The 21,993-nt window shown below is 38.5% G+C and overlaps 1 protein-coding gene across 5 annotated transcripts in view; it reads right to left on the bottom strand.

Moving 5' to 3' along the window:
* Nucleotides 1-6,368: 6,368 nt before the first annotated feature.
* Nucleotides 6,369-21,993, bottom strand: part of col16a1 (collagen, type XVI, alpha 1) — a 350,415-nt gene continuing 334,790 nt past the window's right edge. For all 5 annotated transcript variants that reach the window (XM_039740383.1, XM_039740384.1, XM_039740386.1 and 2 more), the window contains 6 exons: nucleotides 18,989-19,033; nucleotides 18,181-18,369; nucleotides 17,489-17,555; nucleotides 16,809-16,985; nucleotides 13,881-13,958; nucleotides 6,369-9,323 (listed from right to left, as the gene is read on the bottom strand). In XM_039740383.1, coding sequence (XP_039596317.1) covers nucleotides 9,133-9,323; nucleotides 13,881-13,958; nucleotides 16,809-16,985; nucleotides 17,489-17,555; nucleotides 18,181-18,369; nucleotides 18,989-19,033 — 747 coding nt within the window. In that variant the 3' untranslated portion in view covers nucleotides 6,369-9,132. The remainder of the gene's footprint in view (nucleotides 9,324-13,880; nucleotides 13,959-16,808; nucleotides 16,986-17,488; nucleotides 17,556-18,180; nucleotides 18,370-18,988; nucleotides 19,034-21,993) is intronic.

Raw genomic sequence — 21,993 nt, 5'->3', positions numbered from 1 at the left:
CACTCCTGTCAGGTAAAAACAGGCAACTGAGGCTACAGTTTGCAAAATTGGACAGAACATTGGAAAAGTGTTGCCTGACCTGATGAGACTCAATTTCTGCTGTGACATTTCGATGTTAGGTTCAGAATTTGGCGTGAACAACATGAAAGCATAGACCCATCCTGCCTTGTATCAACAGTTCAGCCTGGTGGTGTTGTAATAGTGGGGGTGGGGGGGTATTTTCTTGTCAAAGCTTGGGCCCCCTAGTTCAAAATTAGCATCATTTAAATTCTACAGCCTACCTGAGAATTGTAGCTGACCATGTCCATTCCTTTATGTGCACTGGGCACCCATCTTCTGATGGCTAAATCCAGCATTATATAACGCACCGTGTCACAAAGCTCAGATCATCTCAAACTGGTTCCTTGAACATGACAATGAGTTCACTGTATTAAAATGGCCTTCACAGTCAACCAGATCTCAATCCAATTGAGCACCTTTGGTATGTGGTGGAATGGGAGATTCACATCTTGGATGTGCAGCCCACAAATCTGTAGCAACTACGTGATGCTTTCACTTTCATACGAGCAAAAATCCCTGAGGAATGTTTCCAGCACCATGTTGAATCTTTGCCACAAAGAATTACATCAGTCGTGAAGGCAAAAAGGGGTCCAACACGGTACTAGCAAGGTGTACCTAATAAAGTGGCTGGTGAGTAAATGTATTCATTTATCACATTTCTATAATCCTTGTGTTTATAAATAAATTATATTAAAACAAGTGTGCTTCAGTTACCTCACCTTCCCTCAGATCTAACTGCAGTATTTGACCTAAGTGACCATGGCATCCTTATCACCCGTCTTGAGCAGTCTGTGGGTATACAAGGAACTGCATTGGAATGATTCAGGTCACTCCTTACAGTCAGAAGCTTTTCAGTCAGCCTAGACCATCTCTCCTCTTCTTTGTCCCCTTTCACCTGTGGGGTCCCTCAAGGGTCTATTCTGGGGTCTGTTCTTTTTTCACTGTACAAGTTGCTCTTATGATCCATTTTTAAAAAATATAATATGTTATAACACAGTTATATCTTCTATTGAAACAGATCAAAACAAATTCTCACAGGCCTTTATTAGAATGCCTTGAAGACAGTACAATATGGATGTCACAAAGTTTCCTTAGCTAAAATAACAAAAAAAAAGAGAGATTGTGTTTTTTGACCAATCTGATCTTAGTTGTGATCCTGCAAGTTATCTTGGTCCTTTAACAACCTACCTACAAACCTTTCGCAAAACATCTTGGTGTAATTTTTGATAATGCCTATAAATTTGATAAACCAATGAATTCCATTGTTAAAGAATGTTTCTATCCGCTCAGAATATTAGCAAAAGTCAAGCCGTTTCTTTCTGTAGATGATTTTGAGACACTAGTTCATGTGTTTGTCTCTTCTCGGTTTGACTGTTGCAACTCATTAAACACTGGAGCTAATCAGTCATCGCTTGCTCATCTTCAACTCGTCCAGAACGATGATGCCAGGCTTCTGCCAGGCACAAGAAAACAGAATCACATCACACCAGTCTTAGCTTCTCTTCACTGGCAGGGTTGAGTTTAAAACTTTTCTGCTTGTTTTTAAGTCCATTAAGGGAATTTCAATCTGGCCAGTCTGTGTTCTCTGGGTCATACTCTTACAGCCTGAGCAGGAGTATCTTACTCATCGTCTGCATGCTCAGCGTCCAACTGACATTTCCAAGTTGTGTTCATTCCTTGGATTTGCCTATTGGTATAATAACCAAATTGTGCCACCATGTTGAGCCCCTGCACACCTGCCTTCTCCAAGTCTGTTGAGGATCAGTGCAGCTTTACAACTGTGAAACAATTGTTGATTGACAGTCCAGCTCTGGTTTTGTGAGAACTGTACTCGTGGTCAGGTATGGACGTCAAGTTAAGAATGTTCAGATTGTGATAATTGTTTCCAGCAGGGGGATTGTGTTTTATTGTTGCTACACAGTTGCCTGAAGAGGCTCCTTTAGAAGAGCTGTAACGCTCTCCTTTGTTGTGCAGTAAAACTAAACTCATCGTTATCGGAACAAGTCATCGTGTAATTGTTGGTGAGTAACCATAATTAATTTTCTACCTACAGTACTCAGTACATGTATGTATGTTTAGTGTCACTGTACACACATTTACTGTATACAATGTTTCTTGCATTGTACGTATTTATTGCTGGTGGCCTGTCTATTGTATAGTCTGTAACATATGTGATATCGGAGACGCTCAATATCTTTAAAATAATATTTAGGTTTTACTGTATATAAACAGTGTGTTTACATACATAATTTCAATGAATCTTACCTAATATCTAAGAGAATACAAAGGGTTTATGCTGTATAACTGTGGGGGGAATATTTATAAACAGTGTGGGAGAGTTTATAAGGGCTTAAAATATATAAAAATAACCATACAAACATATGGTTTCTACTTCGCGGATTTTCACCTATCGCGGGGAGTTCTGGAACTCAAATCGAGGAGGGATTACTGTAGTTTTAAAGTTGAACAACGTGTCAATTTGAAATATCAACAAGGAATGTTGTGTTGACATTCTGCAGCAACTTGACGCAGATCCAAACCTGTTTCATAATGTAATCACTTGTGACGAAAACTGGCTCTTCCAGTATGATCCTGAAACCAAAAGATAGTCAATGCACTGGAAAACACCGTCATCACCAAGGATGAAAAAAGCTCGTCAAAGCAAGTCAAAAATCAAAGCCATGATCATTGTGTTTCTCGATATCTAGGGTGTAATTTTGGAGGAATGGGTTCCAGAAGGCACAACAGTTAACCAGCATATTATAAGGAAGTTTTGATAAAGATGAGAGAAAAAGTCAGAAAAAAACGGCTGCAGATGTGGGAAAATTGTTTCATTCTTCACCAGGACAATGCACCTGCTCACACAGCACTTTCTGTAAAGCAGGTTTTGACCGACAAGCACATTACTACACTTGAACATCCTCTATATTTGTCCGATTTAGAACCGTGCGACTTTTATCTTTTACCAAAAGCTAAATCAGTCCTTTTGAGGTGGCAGGTGCTGTAAAGAAGAAAATGGCGGATGTGTTAAAACAGCTGACAGAAATAGATTTGCCCCATGCCTTCGACCAGTGGAAAACAAGACTGCAGCAATGTATTAGTGCAAATGGAGAGTATATTGAAGGGAGACAAGCATTAAATTTGTAATACATATAAATAAAGGGGAGTTATTTAATCAGTCTCGTTATTTAGTTGACACACCTCGTATGTATTTAACTTGTTTTAAAATGTAGCTTCCACCCCCAAAATACAAATTATTTATACATACATAACCAGGCTGGAGAGAAGCCAATGTACAGCTGTCATTCAATGGGGAATGCTGATAGCTATATGAGTCTGGTCTGGTAGGATGGGGTGCAGCATTGGTCAGCTTTTGACTTCATGATGGATCCTCATCAGTAGAAATATTCACATTATAAATATAAACTAAACACCTGTGTGTGTGTGTGTATGAAGCAGTCCGCTGTGCTCACACTCAACCACAGTCACTAGATGGCACATGCATGCACTGTTCACATTTTTTCAGCTTGCGTCCACCTCACTTCTCACTAGACCAGCGTGCAACAAATGCATCGTTGCAGCAATGACGTCATTCTTGTGACACAGATGAAATGACACAACATCAAAATGAAGCAAACGCTGCAGCTCAACAATGATGTCATGCTAATGACACAGATGAAGAGACACAAAGTCAAAATGAAGCAAACGCCACAATGTGCAAGCGAAAACACCTCAGCAACAGAGGGCAAGGCTTGAAGTTTTCACTAAAGAAATTGTCGATCTGGATGTATTTTCTTGAGACAAACATTAAAAGAACTCATACTGTATACCAGTGATACGTCTAAGATATGGTATCGCCAGTGTCTTCTTATGAAAGCCAGTGGGGCAGCAAGTACAAGGTGGGTCCTTGTCCTCTGCACTGGGTAATTCTTAAGAGTTGGCCGATGCCTCTCCAAGTTCACGAATATAGTAAAACTGCTAGGGGGTCTTCGGGTTGCTTGATCACTTGTACCTAGCATTGGCATATTCATACAAAATTTTTTTATGAACCTTGCCAGGTTTGTGCAACTGCCATCTGAGCTGTCTGTTATTTCTAGACTGTGCCCAAATAACATGTACCCCTGTTCTAATCACTCATGGCCTCTACTTGACATTAACTATCCCTGATAGGACTTTGAGTAGAAGATAGGGGCCACTGGCTATGATGACCACCTAGGGCAACTAGACTGCCTGAGACATCTTCCATCTGTTTATGTCCATCTTTCTGTCAGCTTCACCCTGTCACCTTATGAATGGTTTTGAAATAAATTTCACAGTTTATGTTGACACCCTTCAAACCTATTACTACAACCATCTTCTAACAAGACAGACAGTCCTTCTGCTACACCTTCACAACCAGCACCGTTTTCATCTGAATTCTGGGAAAAGCTGGAAATAGATGTAGTGGGTCCATTAGAAACAGCTGTCTGGAATTATCATTGTGCACTGACCCTCAAGCAAGTGGTCAGAAGTTGCTGTCACTCCTTTTATTACTATTAAGAATTTATCATAGACATTCTGACCTCCACATACCCCTTGTGTCAGACAATGCATCTGCAGACATTGCACTTCCATCGAGGTACAAACAGGGCCATTGAAAGACCCCCCCATGTTCTCAAAGGCTGCATTCAATCTGCCACCTTGCAAACATAACCTTGCAAAGCTGCCATCTCAGAATTTCTTTGAATATACCATGAGACAACAGCATGCTGATACAGAGCTTTATCTGAAAATGAAAGAAGTCTACAAGCAGGAAACTTCACTTTACACAGGATCATGCTTTTAAACTGAAGGATGAATGATGAATGATGAATCTTCAATTCAAAAGCGCCATCCCATGTGAAGGGACCTCCTGCTTGTAGACTTCTTTAATTTTCCAATATTTTTTGCAAAAAATCGATGCATTTTGCATGTTGTGAGCATTCACATCTATGACGTGACGTGTGATTACGAGTAATGCGAGACCTTTATGTGGACATTACTGACATGTTTTGTCACCAAGGCTCCTGTTCTACCAGAAATGTCTTCTGTCCACAAAAAATTAAGACTGAAATTTTTTCTTGCCCATCACTACAAACTACATTGTGTAAGTAACATTTAAAAAAGTTAAGTTTTGAGTAGGGAATTACTTTAAGTAAGAGTGATTACGTTGTGTTTTGTACTTGCACGTTTTGAGTTAAATCTCTAATCTCAAACTGGACACTCAATCTTTTTATTCCACTTAACGCACAGTTTCAGCAGCCCCAAGACGTAAACAGCAAAAAATGCATAAAGAAAGAAACAAGCTATTTTCGAACACATGAGAGCGCAGCGGACCCCAGCTCAAGAGCCAGACACACTGTTCAGTATTGGGTGTTGTGTCTGCCTGTGTCTTGGATCAGTTTAATCATAGCATATTAAGTGGTGGATGATTTTTTTTCCCTCCATCCTACATTCTGTCCAGTCCCTACAAATGCATGTTACGGCCACCAGGGGGCATTCAAGCTCCCATAACAACTGACACAAACAGGCCTGGGCACAAGTCTCATTAAGCAATAAGTTTTTATTGTGGGAAACCCTTCCTTTCCAAGCATTTCCCACACCACACCCACAAGTACAATAAACAGCACAGGAGCAACTCTCTGTCTTCTCCTTTCTCTCCCAATCTGCCTCCTCCACTCCCCCAAGTAAGCTTCATCTTCATCCTCCCCACTCTGCTTTCTGAGATGAGGCAGACAGCTTCTTTCATATAAAACCCAGGAGTACTTCTGGGAGTCCCATAATCTTGGCCCAGGAGTGCTCCCAGTTTAGGCTGGAGCCTGACGAAGTAAGCACCACCAGTCCCCACAGCACCCCCTGGCAGCACCCACAGAACTCAACAGGATAACTTTCATGATGCCTTGAGGGAATCTGTGGCACTGCTGCAGCTCAGGGGGGCTGCCAATATCAGCCTGGGGGAGATAATACCCTGTGCAGGCTGTCTCCCTCTATCCTTCCACAGTGAGGGTGTCCTGGCCAGGTAAAGCTCCTGGCAGTCCCACAAAACGTCTATACATCTAGAAGCGTGAGGCCAGATGTTAAGGAATAAGTTGGCACCACTGAAGTCATACAATTAAAGATGTACTTCATTTATTTACTCCACTTTGTACTAAGCGACTTAAACTATGAACTGGATAGTGAAGAGTTCAAACTTAAGATCAGCTCTAAAGACAAAAGCTCCAGAGCTAAGCTAAATGGATGGATTTATCTTCGAACAGATTTAAAGCAATATGCAGACTGGACTCCCAATATACAAATTGAGGATTTATTAAAAATTTCTTAATAATTTGAAACATTATACAAACAAAAATCCACATAATGAATTCCAGATTCACATCAACAGAAATGTAACAAAGAGAACTGCATGGAGTACATCAAGGCTGAGCCAAACGGAGGACGATGAGTGATGGAAACCTGAAGAAGGAAGGCACACAGGAAGAGGGGGACAGGAACAAGCAGGAAGCCTCTGGAATCCACTTGACGTATACAACAACATGGACAGATCGAATACGGCAGCTTTGAAGTAATGGAGGTGTTACCTAATACTCCCCTCGATGGGCCAGATGGTGGCTCTCATGTGTCATGTTGCGTTCTTTCCTTTGATCGACTGTTACTGTGGGCTTCAAGATGAATGGCCACATTTCCAGTGACACGGTGCAGCAATACCAGGGGGTATGGTCTTTAAAGTTTATTTTAAAGAAAGTCGTGTTTTCACTTTGCTCTGCCAAGGGGTGTCTTTATTCTTAATGAATCTAACATTTAGGATGCCTTTTTTTTGTAACACAATTTTTAAAGCTACTAAAGGTGCTGATTTATACGGAATGCAACAAACATGGTCAGAATGGTCACATTGAACAGCTTTGGAAAATAATGAACAAGGTATTTGTATGTTATCTAGCAGCCACACTTCATTATAACTCTCCGAGGAAGTGCACAATGCTTGTAGCTGACAACTGATTCTGCTTTTTTAATTCAAACGTGACACACATGGGGTTGTACTGGGGTGGTGCTGCACTGTTACAGGTAGCTAAGCTCAAATTACAGCCCGCTCTCCACTTTCATGAAATGTGTCATTTCTCCTCATCTCTTCATAATACTCCAAGTAATACGTTGTCTTTTAGCAACAGCTGTCAATGTGTAGAGTTCCCTGAGCTTAAATGGCTACAATTAACAGAACAGACAAACAGAATTGTTCAGAGCTCCTTCTTCACAGTTCTAGGACTTGTGATGAACTCCACACCAGGACACTGCCTCTGAGAGGTTTAAACATTCTCCCAATGTTTCTGCAGATGTTTGCTAAGCACTCAATTTTTCTCCCACATCTCACAGACATGCAAGTTAGGTTGATTGCTAGTGCTGTGAAGTGTGACCAATGGGGTACGGATGTCTGCCTCCAGCCCCATACTGCCAAAAGAGGGTCTGCTCACTGCCACGCTGTAATGGAAGGCAGATGCTGGTGTGAAGCTTCCTGGCTTCTCATAACAGTTATGAGTGTTCAACAAAATCCTAACTAGCAGAAGGAGTGCTACTGTCACATGTGCACAGCACAGGGAAAGGCGTACTTACATGTTGGACCCAAATACATTTCTTTACAAGATTTGCATATACGCACACTGACATTTTATGCAAAAGTTCTCACTTGATACATTTACTCTGTAATAAAAAAAAACACTAAGGGCTGTGCATGTGTCCTGTCCCTTAGAGCAATATGATTGGTCAGTTTGGCTTTTGATGATGCAATCAAAAGAGGAAGTGCAAGTGTTAGACAAGAGGAGGAGAAATGGCACAGCACATACGCTAAGAGAGTCGCCTTCAAGGATGGGAAGCATAAAAGTGGACAGGAGGCAAGAAAGGAGCCTCGAAAGTAATGACTGTGCCTGAGAAGCAGGATTTATGGGACTGTGCTCAAGTGGGAGGGTCAGACACACACGAATCCAGAGAGGCGCTGAACGTACATGTAGGGCAAAAGATAGCAGATATTTTTTACTTATTCAATTATCAGTCTTTGACATGTACTGTGGCTAGTGGTATATTAAAAAATCAAACAAATGTACAAAATCAACTTTATTTTTCCAGAAGACATACAGCATTGTAATAAGTTGCCGAAGCTGTAATCTTCATCACCAAGAGCACACATAGATTTTATAAAATAACCAAAATGTTGTTAATGATCCCCCACTACTCAGCTTGGGCATTCAACGCAAACAAAACTTTATGATTTCCAAGTGAAAGGCACTGCTGTCTATTCACTCAACAAAATCATTTAACACAGCCATCATTTTCCAGGGAAAGGGCCTTTATTTTCTAAATGTTGATAAGCACTGATTTCTAAAATCACTGCCAGTCCAATGCAATTAAAAAAAGAAGATCACCTAGTTGATCAAAGACAAAGTAAATGTGCAACTTTGCCTCGCATTGACTGGATTGCTGCTACTAGCAGTACATGGAATAGGGAGTGACGGGTGAACTCGATTCACGATACTCTACATTCAAAGTTACAAGAGAACTGCCTAATTTTAGACGTTGTGTCCAGTGGTCACAAAAAGGCAGGTGCCATTGACTCAATAGATGACAACACCCCCGGTCAGCCAAACAGGCTGATTATTTATGGAATGATAAATATAAAATCAGACGGGCAGACGAGAGTGGAATGGATATGAGAAACAAGTCAAACAAAAACAAACATGAAAAAGCATACATTTCTTCAATGAATTTTGTGAGTACTCTTCCTAAAGCACTTTATTTCTTTTAAATGGTTCATTTTCTTTTGTAGAAATGTATTGGCATCAACCCAAATATACACGACCACCTCCACCAACTAAATGAAATGAAACTGACCACTGTAAAGACGGAAAAAAAATCAGGAGTCTCCAAAATATAACAAAAAGCTAAAAGGAATAGTTTTTTTTATGTAAGCTTTTGTTGGTCTGACTCCAATCCAGCTTTTCATTTGATCTGTGTGTGAATGTGGATGGTCCATGGCTTTGGTTTTCCTTAAGGTGTGTCCCACTGCTTCTAATGCATTGGCCCCTTTTTGGGGTCATATTGCTCCATGGGAGCCATGCCGAAGCAGTCTGATGGATTGCAGTGGCCTTGTTTTCCTGGCTGACCTGTTTGCCCTGGTGGCCCTGGCACACCAGGAATACCTTGCTGACCCACTGGTCCAGGTGTGCCTATTTTTCCATAGCCAGGGGGTCCAGGAACACCTGAAAAAAACAAAGATGAAGAGATCCATAGTTAGTGATAAAATGTGACAAAGACAAGATTCTGTTGACTTCTTTTAACAATTTGTTTGTTTCATCACTCTTCAATAAAAACTTTGACACCATATTATGAGTTAGAGGAGGCACAGTAGCACAGCAGACAGTACTGCCACCTAACCTTGCTTTAACTTGAAAGTTTGTTTCTATGTTCTAACCATGTTCTAGTGAGTGTCTTATAGGAATTCTGGTTTCCTTGTACAGTTCCAAGATGTGACGTTAGGCTAACAGGTATCTAAAATTGGCCATGTATTCATTAACTGTCCTATCTGTTAAAAAGTTGATCAGCCACCCCACCAAGTTCCAATTCAAATCTTTAAGAAGACTCTCTGTAAGAAGGTGGGTATGGCTAGTATTAAAAGCTGATGAGTACTCTACAAGTAGGACCCTCACATGTGTCTTCGTGCTCTACTATTGTTTATACAAGAAATACTGTAAAGCAAAATGGCAATGGGTAGACAAACTGATATTGATGTAGCAAACTCTGAGTTTCTCTGTTAGCTTCCTCTTCTGCTTCCAATTATTTCAGTGATGTCTTAACACATATGGAATGTCATTTGTACCAAAACTAAATGAAATAAAATGTCAATTATGAAATAAAGGGCTTGTGTCCTGTTCAGGGATTCTTCCTGCCTTGCTCCCAGTGCTTGCTGGAATAGGCTCCAGCTTCTCAATGCCCCTGCTCTTTATAAGTGGGTTATGAAAATGGATGCATAATCACATGGAAAAGTACAGTGATACATATAAATGAGTCATTACATTGCAAAATAAATGTATAAGTAATGTCATCTAATTATTATGAAACAATGTCATTATTTTATTTGGTTCAACAATGTAGTTACCTTACATATAATTTTTGCAAATTTCTTTCAAAATGGTCTTATTTTAAAGTATCATTTTTGTCATCAGATGGAAAGATTCTGTAATTAGAATTGACGGTCCAGCACAGACTCTACTATAGAATGCCCAGGAGGGAGTGTGTGCCCAGAATGCCCAGTTGGTCATGGTCTCCAGGACTGTAACAGTCTGAATGTAATCTTTGATTTTCTCTGTTATAACTGACCAAACAAATGTTTTTGTTTGCGTCTCCACCGTTGTCAACTAACCATAATTAAACAATTAATTAATGGACAGATATTGTTGTTTTCCATGTATGTTAATCAGTTTCTAACTTGTTTTCTGCGTGTTTTAATAAATGTTTCTTTATGTCTACTAAGTCTGCATTTGCTCATTTGTAAAATGTATACTTGCATTTTATAATTGTCACAGCATTCTGTGCCTGTCAAACAAAAATTAACTGAAAATAAACTGAAACGTTAAATTATTTAACAATGGGACATTTCCAAACTGAACATTTCTGAATGGCTTTTGTAATGCCCATGCTGTTTATCTGAGAATGTCTTTTTCATGATGGTTTGATCGGTCATCAATCAAAATGAAGCAGCGGAACCTGTTCCAACTGGTTAGTCAGTTTCTGTGGATTACTCTTTCCTGATTGTAGGTGGTAGGCTAGCAACGATCTTTAGCACTACTTTTCTTAGATTCAAACTAGCAAAAACACTGAGGCTGTAGGAGCTGTGATATTTAGTTTTGCAGATGAAATATACGGAGATAATTTAACATATTGCAGCCATATCAAACAATGGGCATATTTAGTACACAATCATAATCTGTTTGTACAGTCTAATTACCTAGTTACACTTTGCCACTATTACAATCCATGCAAAACACCTCACAAAACAAAAAACATGCACTGAGGACAAGAAGCTACTAGTCTCATGCTAGTCCTGCTCTAGAATGAAATACTGTTCTCCACCATCCACCAGGAATAACCCACTAGCTCTGGATGGGACCGTTGTTCACCCTCTCCACCTGTCTCCTTGAAAGTTCTTGACGCTCGCAACATACAGCGGCACCCATTTATAAATAAAATCAGTCTTTAAAAATAAGGCCATTTTGAAATTACAGCTATAATAGCTGAAAGTAGCTACATTTTTGAACCAAATGAAAAGACGATATTGTGTTTGATTATAATTAGAAACCTTTTATTTAATAATGCATTTTTTTTTAACCATTTACTCAATTATATATTTTGCTCTACTTTTCAGTGTGATAATTTCATAAATACCATTTACTTTATTTCATTTTGGCACAAATTGCATTCCACAGTGGCAATGGTCTGAAGTCATTTATGGTTTTGGGTTTTTTGATTTTAGCTACAGTATAGGGATTACAGGAGCCGGTTTCCACAATATTCTGCTTTTCTAATAACAACCTGAAAATGGGTCTTCTCTGCACACAATTTCAAGAGTCTTCCACTTACGTGCTTTGGCCCAAGATGTTTACTTGCATTTAATTTTCTAAAATGTTCTCCACATCTCTTTCAACAAAAATATTTTTCCTTTATAAGAAACGTTCTGCTTCAAGCATTCAGCAACTCAAAATCTTGAAATCTTAAGTAAAACTGAGTAAACCCAGTGGCTAATAAAAGTCTGATGTGAAATGAGAAACTTGTATATGGTTGACAACCAACCAAAGTTTGAATGCCTGGTTAGGCAGAATTCAGATGATATGTGGACAGTTTATATTAAATGTTATCCTTATAACTAAGTTTAGCTTAATTAAGATTTAGTGACCAAATTAAAACTCATTTAACAGTGCACTGGGCATAGCACATATGTAAAAAACCAAACTGTTAGTTTTTAACTAAATTTGAGCAAATGCCACAAAGTCTGAAAGGGACAAACAGAGATAAGCTTTTGTGTGAGGAATAATTTGAGAAGCAGTGAAACAGGTCTGAAAGTGTTTGCATACAATGCATGAGAAGTTCATACCGAAATTTAGAATCAGTAAGAAATTAAAAAAAACACTCTAGAGTAGATAAATAAGTACGAAAACAGAAGCAGCAAAGTTAAAAAAACAGCTAGATAAGATAAAAGGTCTGCAATGGTTAAAAATGACATTAGGAGAGCTAAAAGGCAGTCTGAAAGAGATAATGAGAAAAAGGTGAAAGATGGCACGAAAAGATTCTTTCTGTATTTTAATAGTAAAAGAATGGCCAAACATAAGGTGAAGTGTAGATAGATAGATAGATAGATAGATAGATAGATAGATAGATAGATAGATAGATAGATAGATAGATAGATAGATAGATAGTTTATTAATCCCAAGGGGAAATTCACATAGTGTATCTGAAACACTTAGAATGAATTAAAAAGTATGGACAGTGACATAGTGAAAACTTTAAATTTGCATTTTTCTGATGTTTACATGCATAAAGAAGTAAAAAAAAAATTGCCAGCAGTAATAGAGACCCCCCAGAGGTACTGTGCAATTTCAAAGCTGTGTAGGGAGAAGTGCTGCTTAGATTAAATAGACCTAAAATCAAACAAATCACAGAGACCAGAAAATATGTATCCTAGAATGCTTAAGGAGGTTAGCGAGTACATATAGTATATAAACTATCAATGATTATTTTTTTAAACCGCTGCACACAGTGGAGATTCCTAAGGACTGTAAGCTAAATAATGTTATCCAGTTACATTAAAGGAGTGATTGGGTGGATCCAAGGAACAGGCCAGTAAGCTTAAGACGCATCTTCATATAAGCAATAATAAACGAAAGGACTTAGCATCTCATAGCAAGAACAGATGTAATTAGTTGGCATCAGCTCAGATGGAGAGAGAAATAGCAGCATATGATCTGAGGTGCCTATGAGGTTATACATCTCATGTTTCATAAAGCTTTTGATAAAGTACCACTTGAGAGGCTATCAATCAAACTAAAATAAGTGGGAATTCAAGGCGTAGTGAGTGTGTAGATGGGTGTAAATAAGGCTCAAACAGAGAAAGCATATAGTGCAATGAACCTTATTGGCATTAGGTGACATTAAAAAGTAGTGTCTATCAGGGATCAATGCTGGGGCCAAACGCTCTTAATAAACATAAATGATATGGCTAGGAATACAAATAACAAAGTGGTGTAGTTTGCAGATGATACCAAAGTAGCTGGAATGGTAGATCATCTAGATTCAGCTGAATAATTATTGAGGGACCTGCACTGAGTACAGGATTTGGCAGTAAAAATATATTTGAATTTTAAAGTATACCTTCTAAGAAGGAGTCATAGCAGACTCACCACTGTCTACTGTCAGACAGTGTACAGAAGTCATTAAGCTGGCTAGCAGGATATCAGATTATATAGCACAATTGGTTGAGTACAAGTTAAGCTTTAACTATAAAAAATCAATAATAAAAACTGCTAATAAAAGCTATTGGTAACCTTTTCTATACTTAATGGCATGTTTATGTGAAATTGTTCTAGTGTTCTAATATTCCAAAAAGCTTAATTGTTTATGGATTAGTGTGGGTTTCTACATTTGATCTACTAAGACAGACTTTAATTCCCTGCACTTCTGCAGGAGAAAGTGGGTTTAAAAAACAAATGAACGGATGGACCGATGGTATAGTGTTACACTGTACTGTAGGGATTTGCACTCATTACCTGGAGGTCCTGGAGGTCCAGAATCGCCCATGATGCCCACTCCTTTGTCACCTTTTTCACCCTTTTTACCTGGCTCTCCTGTAGAAAATAAAAATTAGTAGCAGTCTACAGTACAACTGAAACAAAGTGCAAGTGCAGATTCACAGCAGAAGCAAATCAAATATTTCACTTTTACTTGCTGTAGAAGACACCATTCCAAAATGGTATACTCTGAGAAACAAGCCTCTTATTGAAGCTTACCGGCTCTGCCTGGTCCAAAACGTTTCTAGTGATAATTGCTTACAGACATAAGTAAAAGTGAAAAACAAAAGCTTTGTTGGCCATATGAAGTGAGTAGCTATTTTTTTCTGTAAATCTTTAGGGCAGCTGTTCTCAAGTTCAGTGCTGGAATTCTACTGTGGCTTAATAATTTCATTCCACACAGTTTCACAAATGAGTGGGTCAGCTTTACTGCTAATTGATCTAATGGTTTAATTAGTTAGCCTTTTTCTTCTCTTATTTTGCATTCAGAAAAAAAAATGTTAATGTGATATTTACATGTAACAGAAATTCCAAAATGTGTACTTTGTCCACAGCTTTAAATATTCTATTTCTTTTGCCATATTCTTTGTTTATCACCTTCTTCTGGGGATGTTAATCTCTTAATGGTAACTAAATACTAACACTTAATGACAAGTCATGCAGACACAGGTCCTCACAATACAAGCTTAAATATCCAGAATATAAAAAGAAGAAAATCTTAAAAAAACAAGAAAAAGAAACATAATTCAACTCCGGGTAACTTACAGAAATGCTTGTTACATTTCAATAAAAAATTAGCAAACCCATTTTGTCTTTTCTGGATTGACACAAAAAAGAAGATTCTAGGAAATGACAACTTTCTTAATGAATTCAAAAGTATAGATAAAAGTGAAAGGTGGCGGTATATAGGAGGAATACAATTAGGTGCAGGTTGGAACTTGAGAGACACTGATTTAAGTCTTTTATTGCTAATTAAAACATAAATAAGTATGATTATAGTTGTACTCTTTAGTGTTCAATGTCATATGGTCTGCACTGCTTGTCAGTATTTGGATAATATTAACAATGCAAACTTCACAGTAAAACTTGACTTAAAAATGTAAAAAAGTAGCATTGATAACTATGACAAAAATACAATTCTCAGAATTTCTTCAAAATATAAACTTCATACCTGAGATCTTTTTCTAATGCAGAATAAAAAAGAAATGGGCCAGATAATTAAACAGATTAGTTACATTTAAGGGCGACTCACTGATTTGTGAACCTGGCTAGAATAAAAGCCTGCACCCCAGGGCTGAACTTGAGAACCATAACTTTAGAGATGGCTGCCCGTGATGATATTGATATAATTTGACTTTACTGTTTATTATGTTTTCAGTTGTACATTCTATGGAACAAATGTTTTACAATTTATTTCACATATAACAAAGTTTCTCCTAGACATACTGTATACAATATTTAAAGATCAGGATAATAGACATTTTGTATCTGATAGCAGTATCAGTAAAAATTCACAATACTTGATACCTATTCAATATCACGTCAAAAACAGAAATCTCATTCAGCTGCTTTTTATTAAAAGTACCTTTGTTATTCAAGAGAACAATATTGTTCCTTTCTCTGTAATAGAATATAAAATATATAAATACTAACAGTAACAGGAGCTTTAAAATAGTGGTGCAGTTATCAAGTAGTTAAGCAGCTATCATTTAAATAAACTAACACTGGCACTCATAATATCAAATTACAATGCAAGGCTAGAATTTTAATCCTCAGTGTAACAAGTGGGGGGAATGTCAAAATCATGGGAGAATTTTATCATAGGGTTTATAAGACATAAAATTATCATCTCAACATGTCCACATTCCAAATTTATTCATTGACATTTTCTCTCCAGTAACTGAAAAATAATGCTTAAAATCAACAATAAATGTAAAAAGTCAAATGGTGCATCTGTTCTGCTGAATTACTGAATTCCATGATAGTTCAGAACATTTTAATTAAAAAAAACTCTTTAAAGCTGTTTTTGCATCAACATGCTTACTAAAGAGTAATATTTAACAGCAGAATCCCTATGAAAAAAGTTATAATCCCGGGTCACCTCATTAGCACCATAACATAAAAAAAGCTTCTGTTTTAGCTATGTGTTCAACATTTCTTGCCTTGCATTTCCTGTCATCCTACAGTACATTTACCCAGATCGTTATAGACAAGGAACACACATAAAATGCATGTGTCCCAAATAACAATAAATTATTTACCCTATACAACTCCAGACACCTCACACCCAGATAAACAGACTTGAGCTGGGAGAACTTTTTGTCAGACTTGAGTTGCAGCAGTGGGGTGGCAGGCTGCTTTGCAAAACAAAACACAATAATGGAGAGGTACGAAGTAATTTAAGGTGACCCGGGATTACAACTTTTTTTGTAGGCTTCAGGGATTCTAGTGATAATGGACGAGTCAAATAGATTACATTTTCAAAAGTCACACACTCTTGGTGCTCTCATTTTCTTTCATATCTTATATGACTGATCAGACTTTATTACAGCTTAACTGGTGTACAAATCCAGAGTTAGAACATCAGCATCACCATTGTAATTCGTCTACTTTCAGACATGCTTGGGTGCAATACAAACCTACACTCATCACTACTGAGAAGGTTAAAAAGCTAGTACTGTTACATTTTCAGAACTTTGATTTCGATTTGCTTCAAATGTTCTTGTGACATTCCTATTAAGGATTCATTAAACATAGAGAAAGATAAAGATTTTATCTGTGTAATACTGGTATGTTTCATCTAGTATAGCATTAATGCAGCTTCATTCAGAAATTAAAACTGGTATAACTTGGAAATTTCAGATAATCCCATTACATTTATATAAATTAAGGTAATTTTATAATTACCTGGAGGTCCTTGAGGGCCCTGTCTACCTTCTCTTCCAACCTGCCCAGGAATTCCTGGCATACCTGGGGGACCTGATCTTCCAGGTATTCCGTCCTTTCCTGGAGGTCCTGGACGACCGGGAGCAGAAACTGTTTCTACTGGGAACTGTACTCTCGACATGTAGTATGCAATACGTTCTGAAAGCATAAACAACAATGGGCAGCGTTGAGCAAAGGCAGTGAAAGCATTAAACTGTTTGATTCCAGATCCTACTACATGTGTTTAAATAAAATGAAGATATGGTAAATGGCTGGATTATGTAGAAGGTAAAGGCGAATGGTAATGAGGTGATTTGCTGAAGCCTGTGGAAATTAAACTCTTAATTAGTTAGCTTAAGTAGTTAACTGCAATATGTGGGAGCTATGAAACATAAGCATTTATGACCAGTGGAAGTGCATGCTGCTATAAAAGTGGAAGTCAGATATGTCCCCTTAAAGATATGTATGTGTTTATGAATGCTTTCTAGTGCATAACGTATTGGACCAATGGAGGATTTTTTCATAAAAAAGATACTATCAGTCAATAGCTCTGAGAAATAGAGTATATGGAATTTGTGATCATTGTTTTTAGTAGCTTGTTGATATTAACAATGTCACAATCATGGCACGTTAAGATCAGAAAAAAAAGGAAAAGGAATTACCATCAAATATCCTTATGACTTCTTGACGGATGAACCTCTTGATGTCATCATAATTCACTGCATCTGCCTGTTTGTAAATTATAAAACAAATTCATGCAGCATGAAGACATACAGTACTTAAGAATACCTTTTATGAGAATTAATGAAATAATGTTTATAGAGGTAAAGTTAACAAATTGGCTAAATAGTTTAGATATATGGACCATACAAACTTTGTGTTGACTACTAATAATTAAAGAATGAAGATTTTGTATATAACAAAAAACTAATATATAATTACTTCTGTAATTATTTAATTAGGTAAATGCCCAAGGGTGTTCACTTGCTCCTGTCAGGTATTTAGGCTGGGGCTTTCTCCATAGATCGGAGAAAGAAAGTACCCAAGAACTGTAATATCACTTCTACCAGAAGCCCAGCCTCTTATGATCCTTTATTTATTTAAGGCAAAGGATAACTTTAAGTCAGCCTTCATTTTGACCCTCGCTTCCACACAGGCCAGAGCTCCTATGGAGACAGTCCTTTTTTGCTCACTCTGAATGCTAGAGAGTACCTCAGGAGCTACTGTCCTTTATTTCGTGATTCATTTTTTCTTCAAAAGCCTTGTATTAAATGGGGCTACTAGGATGATGTTGTTACCTTCTTGTTTTTTATTAGAATTTGTTGCTATCTCACTGCTATAAAGAGCATCTTACCTGTGTTCCTGGAACTCCAGGTGAACCTGGAGGGCCTGGAGATCCCTGCGACCCTGGCAAGCCTCTTTCTCCACGTGGACCTGCTGGCCCAATAAGTCCCATTGAACTGCTTTTAGATGAGTCACCTGGCAGCCCAGGTCTGCCCCGCTCTCCTGGGGATCCTTTTTCACCAGTGGCACCAGGTTCACCCTTATAGAAACACAAAGGAGAATGTGGTGTCAGTATTTGTTTGGCTGGGTGATGTTTGTAAATCTATTATGGGGAGCTAACCATGTTTGGCATCTTGTGCCTATGAAAATGGAATCATAAGTTTTTTACACTATACTTGCATTGAATGCATTCCACTAAGACATATGCATTTTATTACTATAAAGGTTTGTGATGCACCATCTGTTGGAATGACAGAGGCATAGCAACCAGACAGACACATACTGTAGATACACAGACAGACAGACATTTATCCTTAAATTAAGGTGCTTGCCCTCCAATTTGTTTATGCTCCAAGTACAAAATCTCTGTCTTGCCTAGAAAAATAATCTAAAGAATGCACAATAAATAATCAGTAGAGTGTCATGGGCAAGGGCCAGAGTTAGCCAGAGCTATAAAAGACAGAGAAGTTCATTGTTTGATGCTAAGCACACAGTTAAGCATGTCTGGATTTAAGCAATAAGCATTAAGCAGGCTAGGTCAGTGCATTGTGAAAGACAGGCAAGAGTTGTGTTTTTTATTTAATAAATCATTGCAGATAATTATTTATAAAACCATACTGAAGGTGACTGAAGAATAACATCATGAAAACACCACTTACTTTTTGGCCTTGGGGACCTGGTTCTCCAGGCACTCCTGAAGTTCCCTGAAAGGTTCAACATTAGTTTAAAACAATCTGTCTCTTCCACTCACAAGTTTGCAAATATTAAGACACAGATCTTTAATTACCAAGTTTAGAATAGCCACTTGTTTGTTTCTGACTCCCTACACAAAATGCTGTACTTTACCTGTGACGTATAGTAATTTGTATAGTATCCTTACATTAGGTTTCTTAAGAGTTTGGAGAGGTTTGTAATATTTAATGACATCTAGTGTTGTAACTAATGAAACAAACTAAAATCATTCCATCTTCTTTAGGTGTAATCTACAGTCACAGGTTTTAGCAGAGGACTGAAAACATTTTGACTTTGCAATCTATATCAAATGAAATGAACATGTTGAACTTACACAATTCCACACACACATAAATACACACATATATACACAACTATGCCAAAAGAAACAAAATGCACAGGCAGACTTGTAATTTTGAACAGTTTTTTTTAATGTGGGGTAGTACCTGGGCAGGCATGATGTGTTTGTCATTCGAGGGCATGTTTCACTCTATCATTAAAAGCTTGGATGGTGAGTTTACTTTGGATAAGGGTCCTTATTCTAATGTACAGTAACTTTCACAATTGAAAAAGTTACCAATTTGTTTGTATTATGTTGTACAATGTTGTACAATCTAAAGTCCATGTTCAGTTTTACAACATCTGTTACTTTTGTAAAGTACAGGTTAAAACCAAAATAACAAATACTAATTTATTAACCTGAATATTTTAAATTATTTTTCTCTATTATCTGTTCATATTATGAACAGACTAATAATACATTTTAAGGGTGTCCCTTCATGTTTTAATGGATTATTTTATTTAAATGCAAGCATTTAACATATAAATTACAGAACTCCATCAGATATGTGATCAACTGTTCGATTAAGTTTGAACAGTCTATCCAAAATTGATTCTGATAACTTTCATTTTGTATGAATTGAAAATGGTTTGGTCATGTAATAATTTCTTGCAAACTCAGAATGAGATCACATCATCCTAATAAATGTTCATTTGAGTTATTTTTCTAGCCTTTGTCTAAGGACTCTATTCATAGTTCTAGTGTAGGTCATAACATATTTCCTTTTCTTTAAAATATCTACAGCCACTCTACACTGTGTTTTTTTGCTCCCATGACATTCTGGCAGACATAGCGAGGAGTCCCAGCCCTCCGTGGATTATCATCCCCGCTGGCAGACAACAGAGGCGGCGCAGAGAGAAAACAAAAGCGAGGCTGCAGGGCCGGCACATTAGCAAGGTTACGTAGGCAGCGTGTTAAACCACTGCTCCCCAGTGTTTTCTCACCAATACCAGATCTCTCGTCAACAAAATCGAGAAATTGAGGCTACAGGTGGCAAAAAATTACATTGTAAAAAACAGTTGCGTTTTGTTGATCACGGAATTCTGGCTTCACTCAATGATCCCAGACTCTGCTATCCAGCTGACAGGCTACACTGCTCAGTGCCATGACAGGACCAGTGACTCCGGTAAGAGCAGAGGAGGGGGGCTGTGTGTGTACGTAAATAATAACTGGTGTACAAATACAGTTCACATGCTGTTAACCTATGAAAGGCAGCTGGACCTGATTTCATCTCAGGACGCGTGTTGAAAGACTGTGCAGACCAACTGGCTGGGGTCTTCACCAGGATATTAAACCAGCCTCTGTCTCATTCCACTGTGCCATCCTGCCTGAAATCCTCTGTCATAGTCCCTGTGGCCAAGAAACAGACCATCACCAGTCTTAAAGACTACAGGCCAATTGCACTGACCCCTGTGGTTATGAAGTGCTTCGAGAAGCTCATCAGGAACCACATCATGTCATTCATGCCTCCCATGCTTGATCCGCACCAGTTTGCCAGCAAAACAAACAGGTCTACGGAGGACACTGTGGCCACTGTTCTCCATGTTGTTCTGTCCCATCTGGAGCAGCAGGGGAGCTACGCACATCTGCTCATCATAGACTTCAACTCTGCCTTTAATACCATCTTACCCCACAGACTGGTGACCAAACTGTCAGAAATAGAACTTCCACACTCCACCTGCCTTTGGATCAAGGACTTCCTGAGTGATCACACTCAGAGGGTTAAATTGGGCCTCTACTTCTCCACATCCATGAGCCTCAGCACTGGCTCCCCACAGGGCTGTGTGCTGAGCCCCCTGCTCTATACCCTCTACACTCATGATTGCATTCCTGCCCACTACAGTAACACCATTGTTAAGTTCGCTGATGATACCACAGTAGTAGGGCTTATCTCTTGGGGGGATCAGTCCGCCTACAGGGATGAAGTGGAGCGGCTGGAAACGTGGTGTAGGAATAACAACTTGCTCCTAAATATAGCCAAAACGAAGGAGCTCATCGTGGACTTCAGGAAGAAGGCAGACAACATGCAGCCACTCATCATCAATGGGGACTGTGTGGAGAGGGTCTCAGATTTCTGCTTCTTGGGAGTCACCATTAGGGAGGACTTGACCTGGGAAACACACACTGCTGAGGTTGTGAAGAAGGCACAAAAGAGACTCTACTTCCTGAGGGTGCTCAGAAAGAACAACATCCCTGAGAAACTGCTGGTCTGCTTTTACCGCTGCACAGTAGAGAGCATCTTTGTCTACTGTCTCTGAGCGTGGTTCTCCAGCTGCACAGTAGCACAGAAGAAAGAGCTCCACAGGGTCATTAAGGTCGCCCAGCGGGTAGTCGGCTGTCCTCTCCCCTAACTAGAAGAACTACATAGTTGCTGTTGTCTCAGGAATGTCAAGAAAATTCTTCAAGACCCATCACACCCAGGACATGCACTGTTTGAACGCCTGCCTTCAGGCAAATCCATAAAGTCTAAGACAAATAGACTGAGAAACAGTTTCTGTCCTTCAGCCATCACCATGCTGAATACTGCACCTTCATTCTAAGTTAACATTAGAAAAGGGACAAGTGCAATATAATGTATGTATGAGTGGAAAA

The sequence above is a fragment of the Polypterus senegalus genome, chromosome 17 (genome assembly GCF_016835505.1).
Source record: "Polypterus senegalus isolate Bchr_013 chromosome 17, ASM1683550v1, whole genome shotgun sequence".
NCBI classification, from domain to species: domain Eukaryota; kingdom Metazoa; phylum Chordata; class Cladistia; order Polypteriformes; family Polypteridae; genus Polypterus; species Polypterus senegalus.
This window is presented reverse-complemented; position numbering and strand designations above follow the sequence as displayed.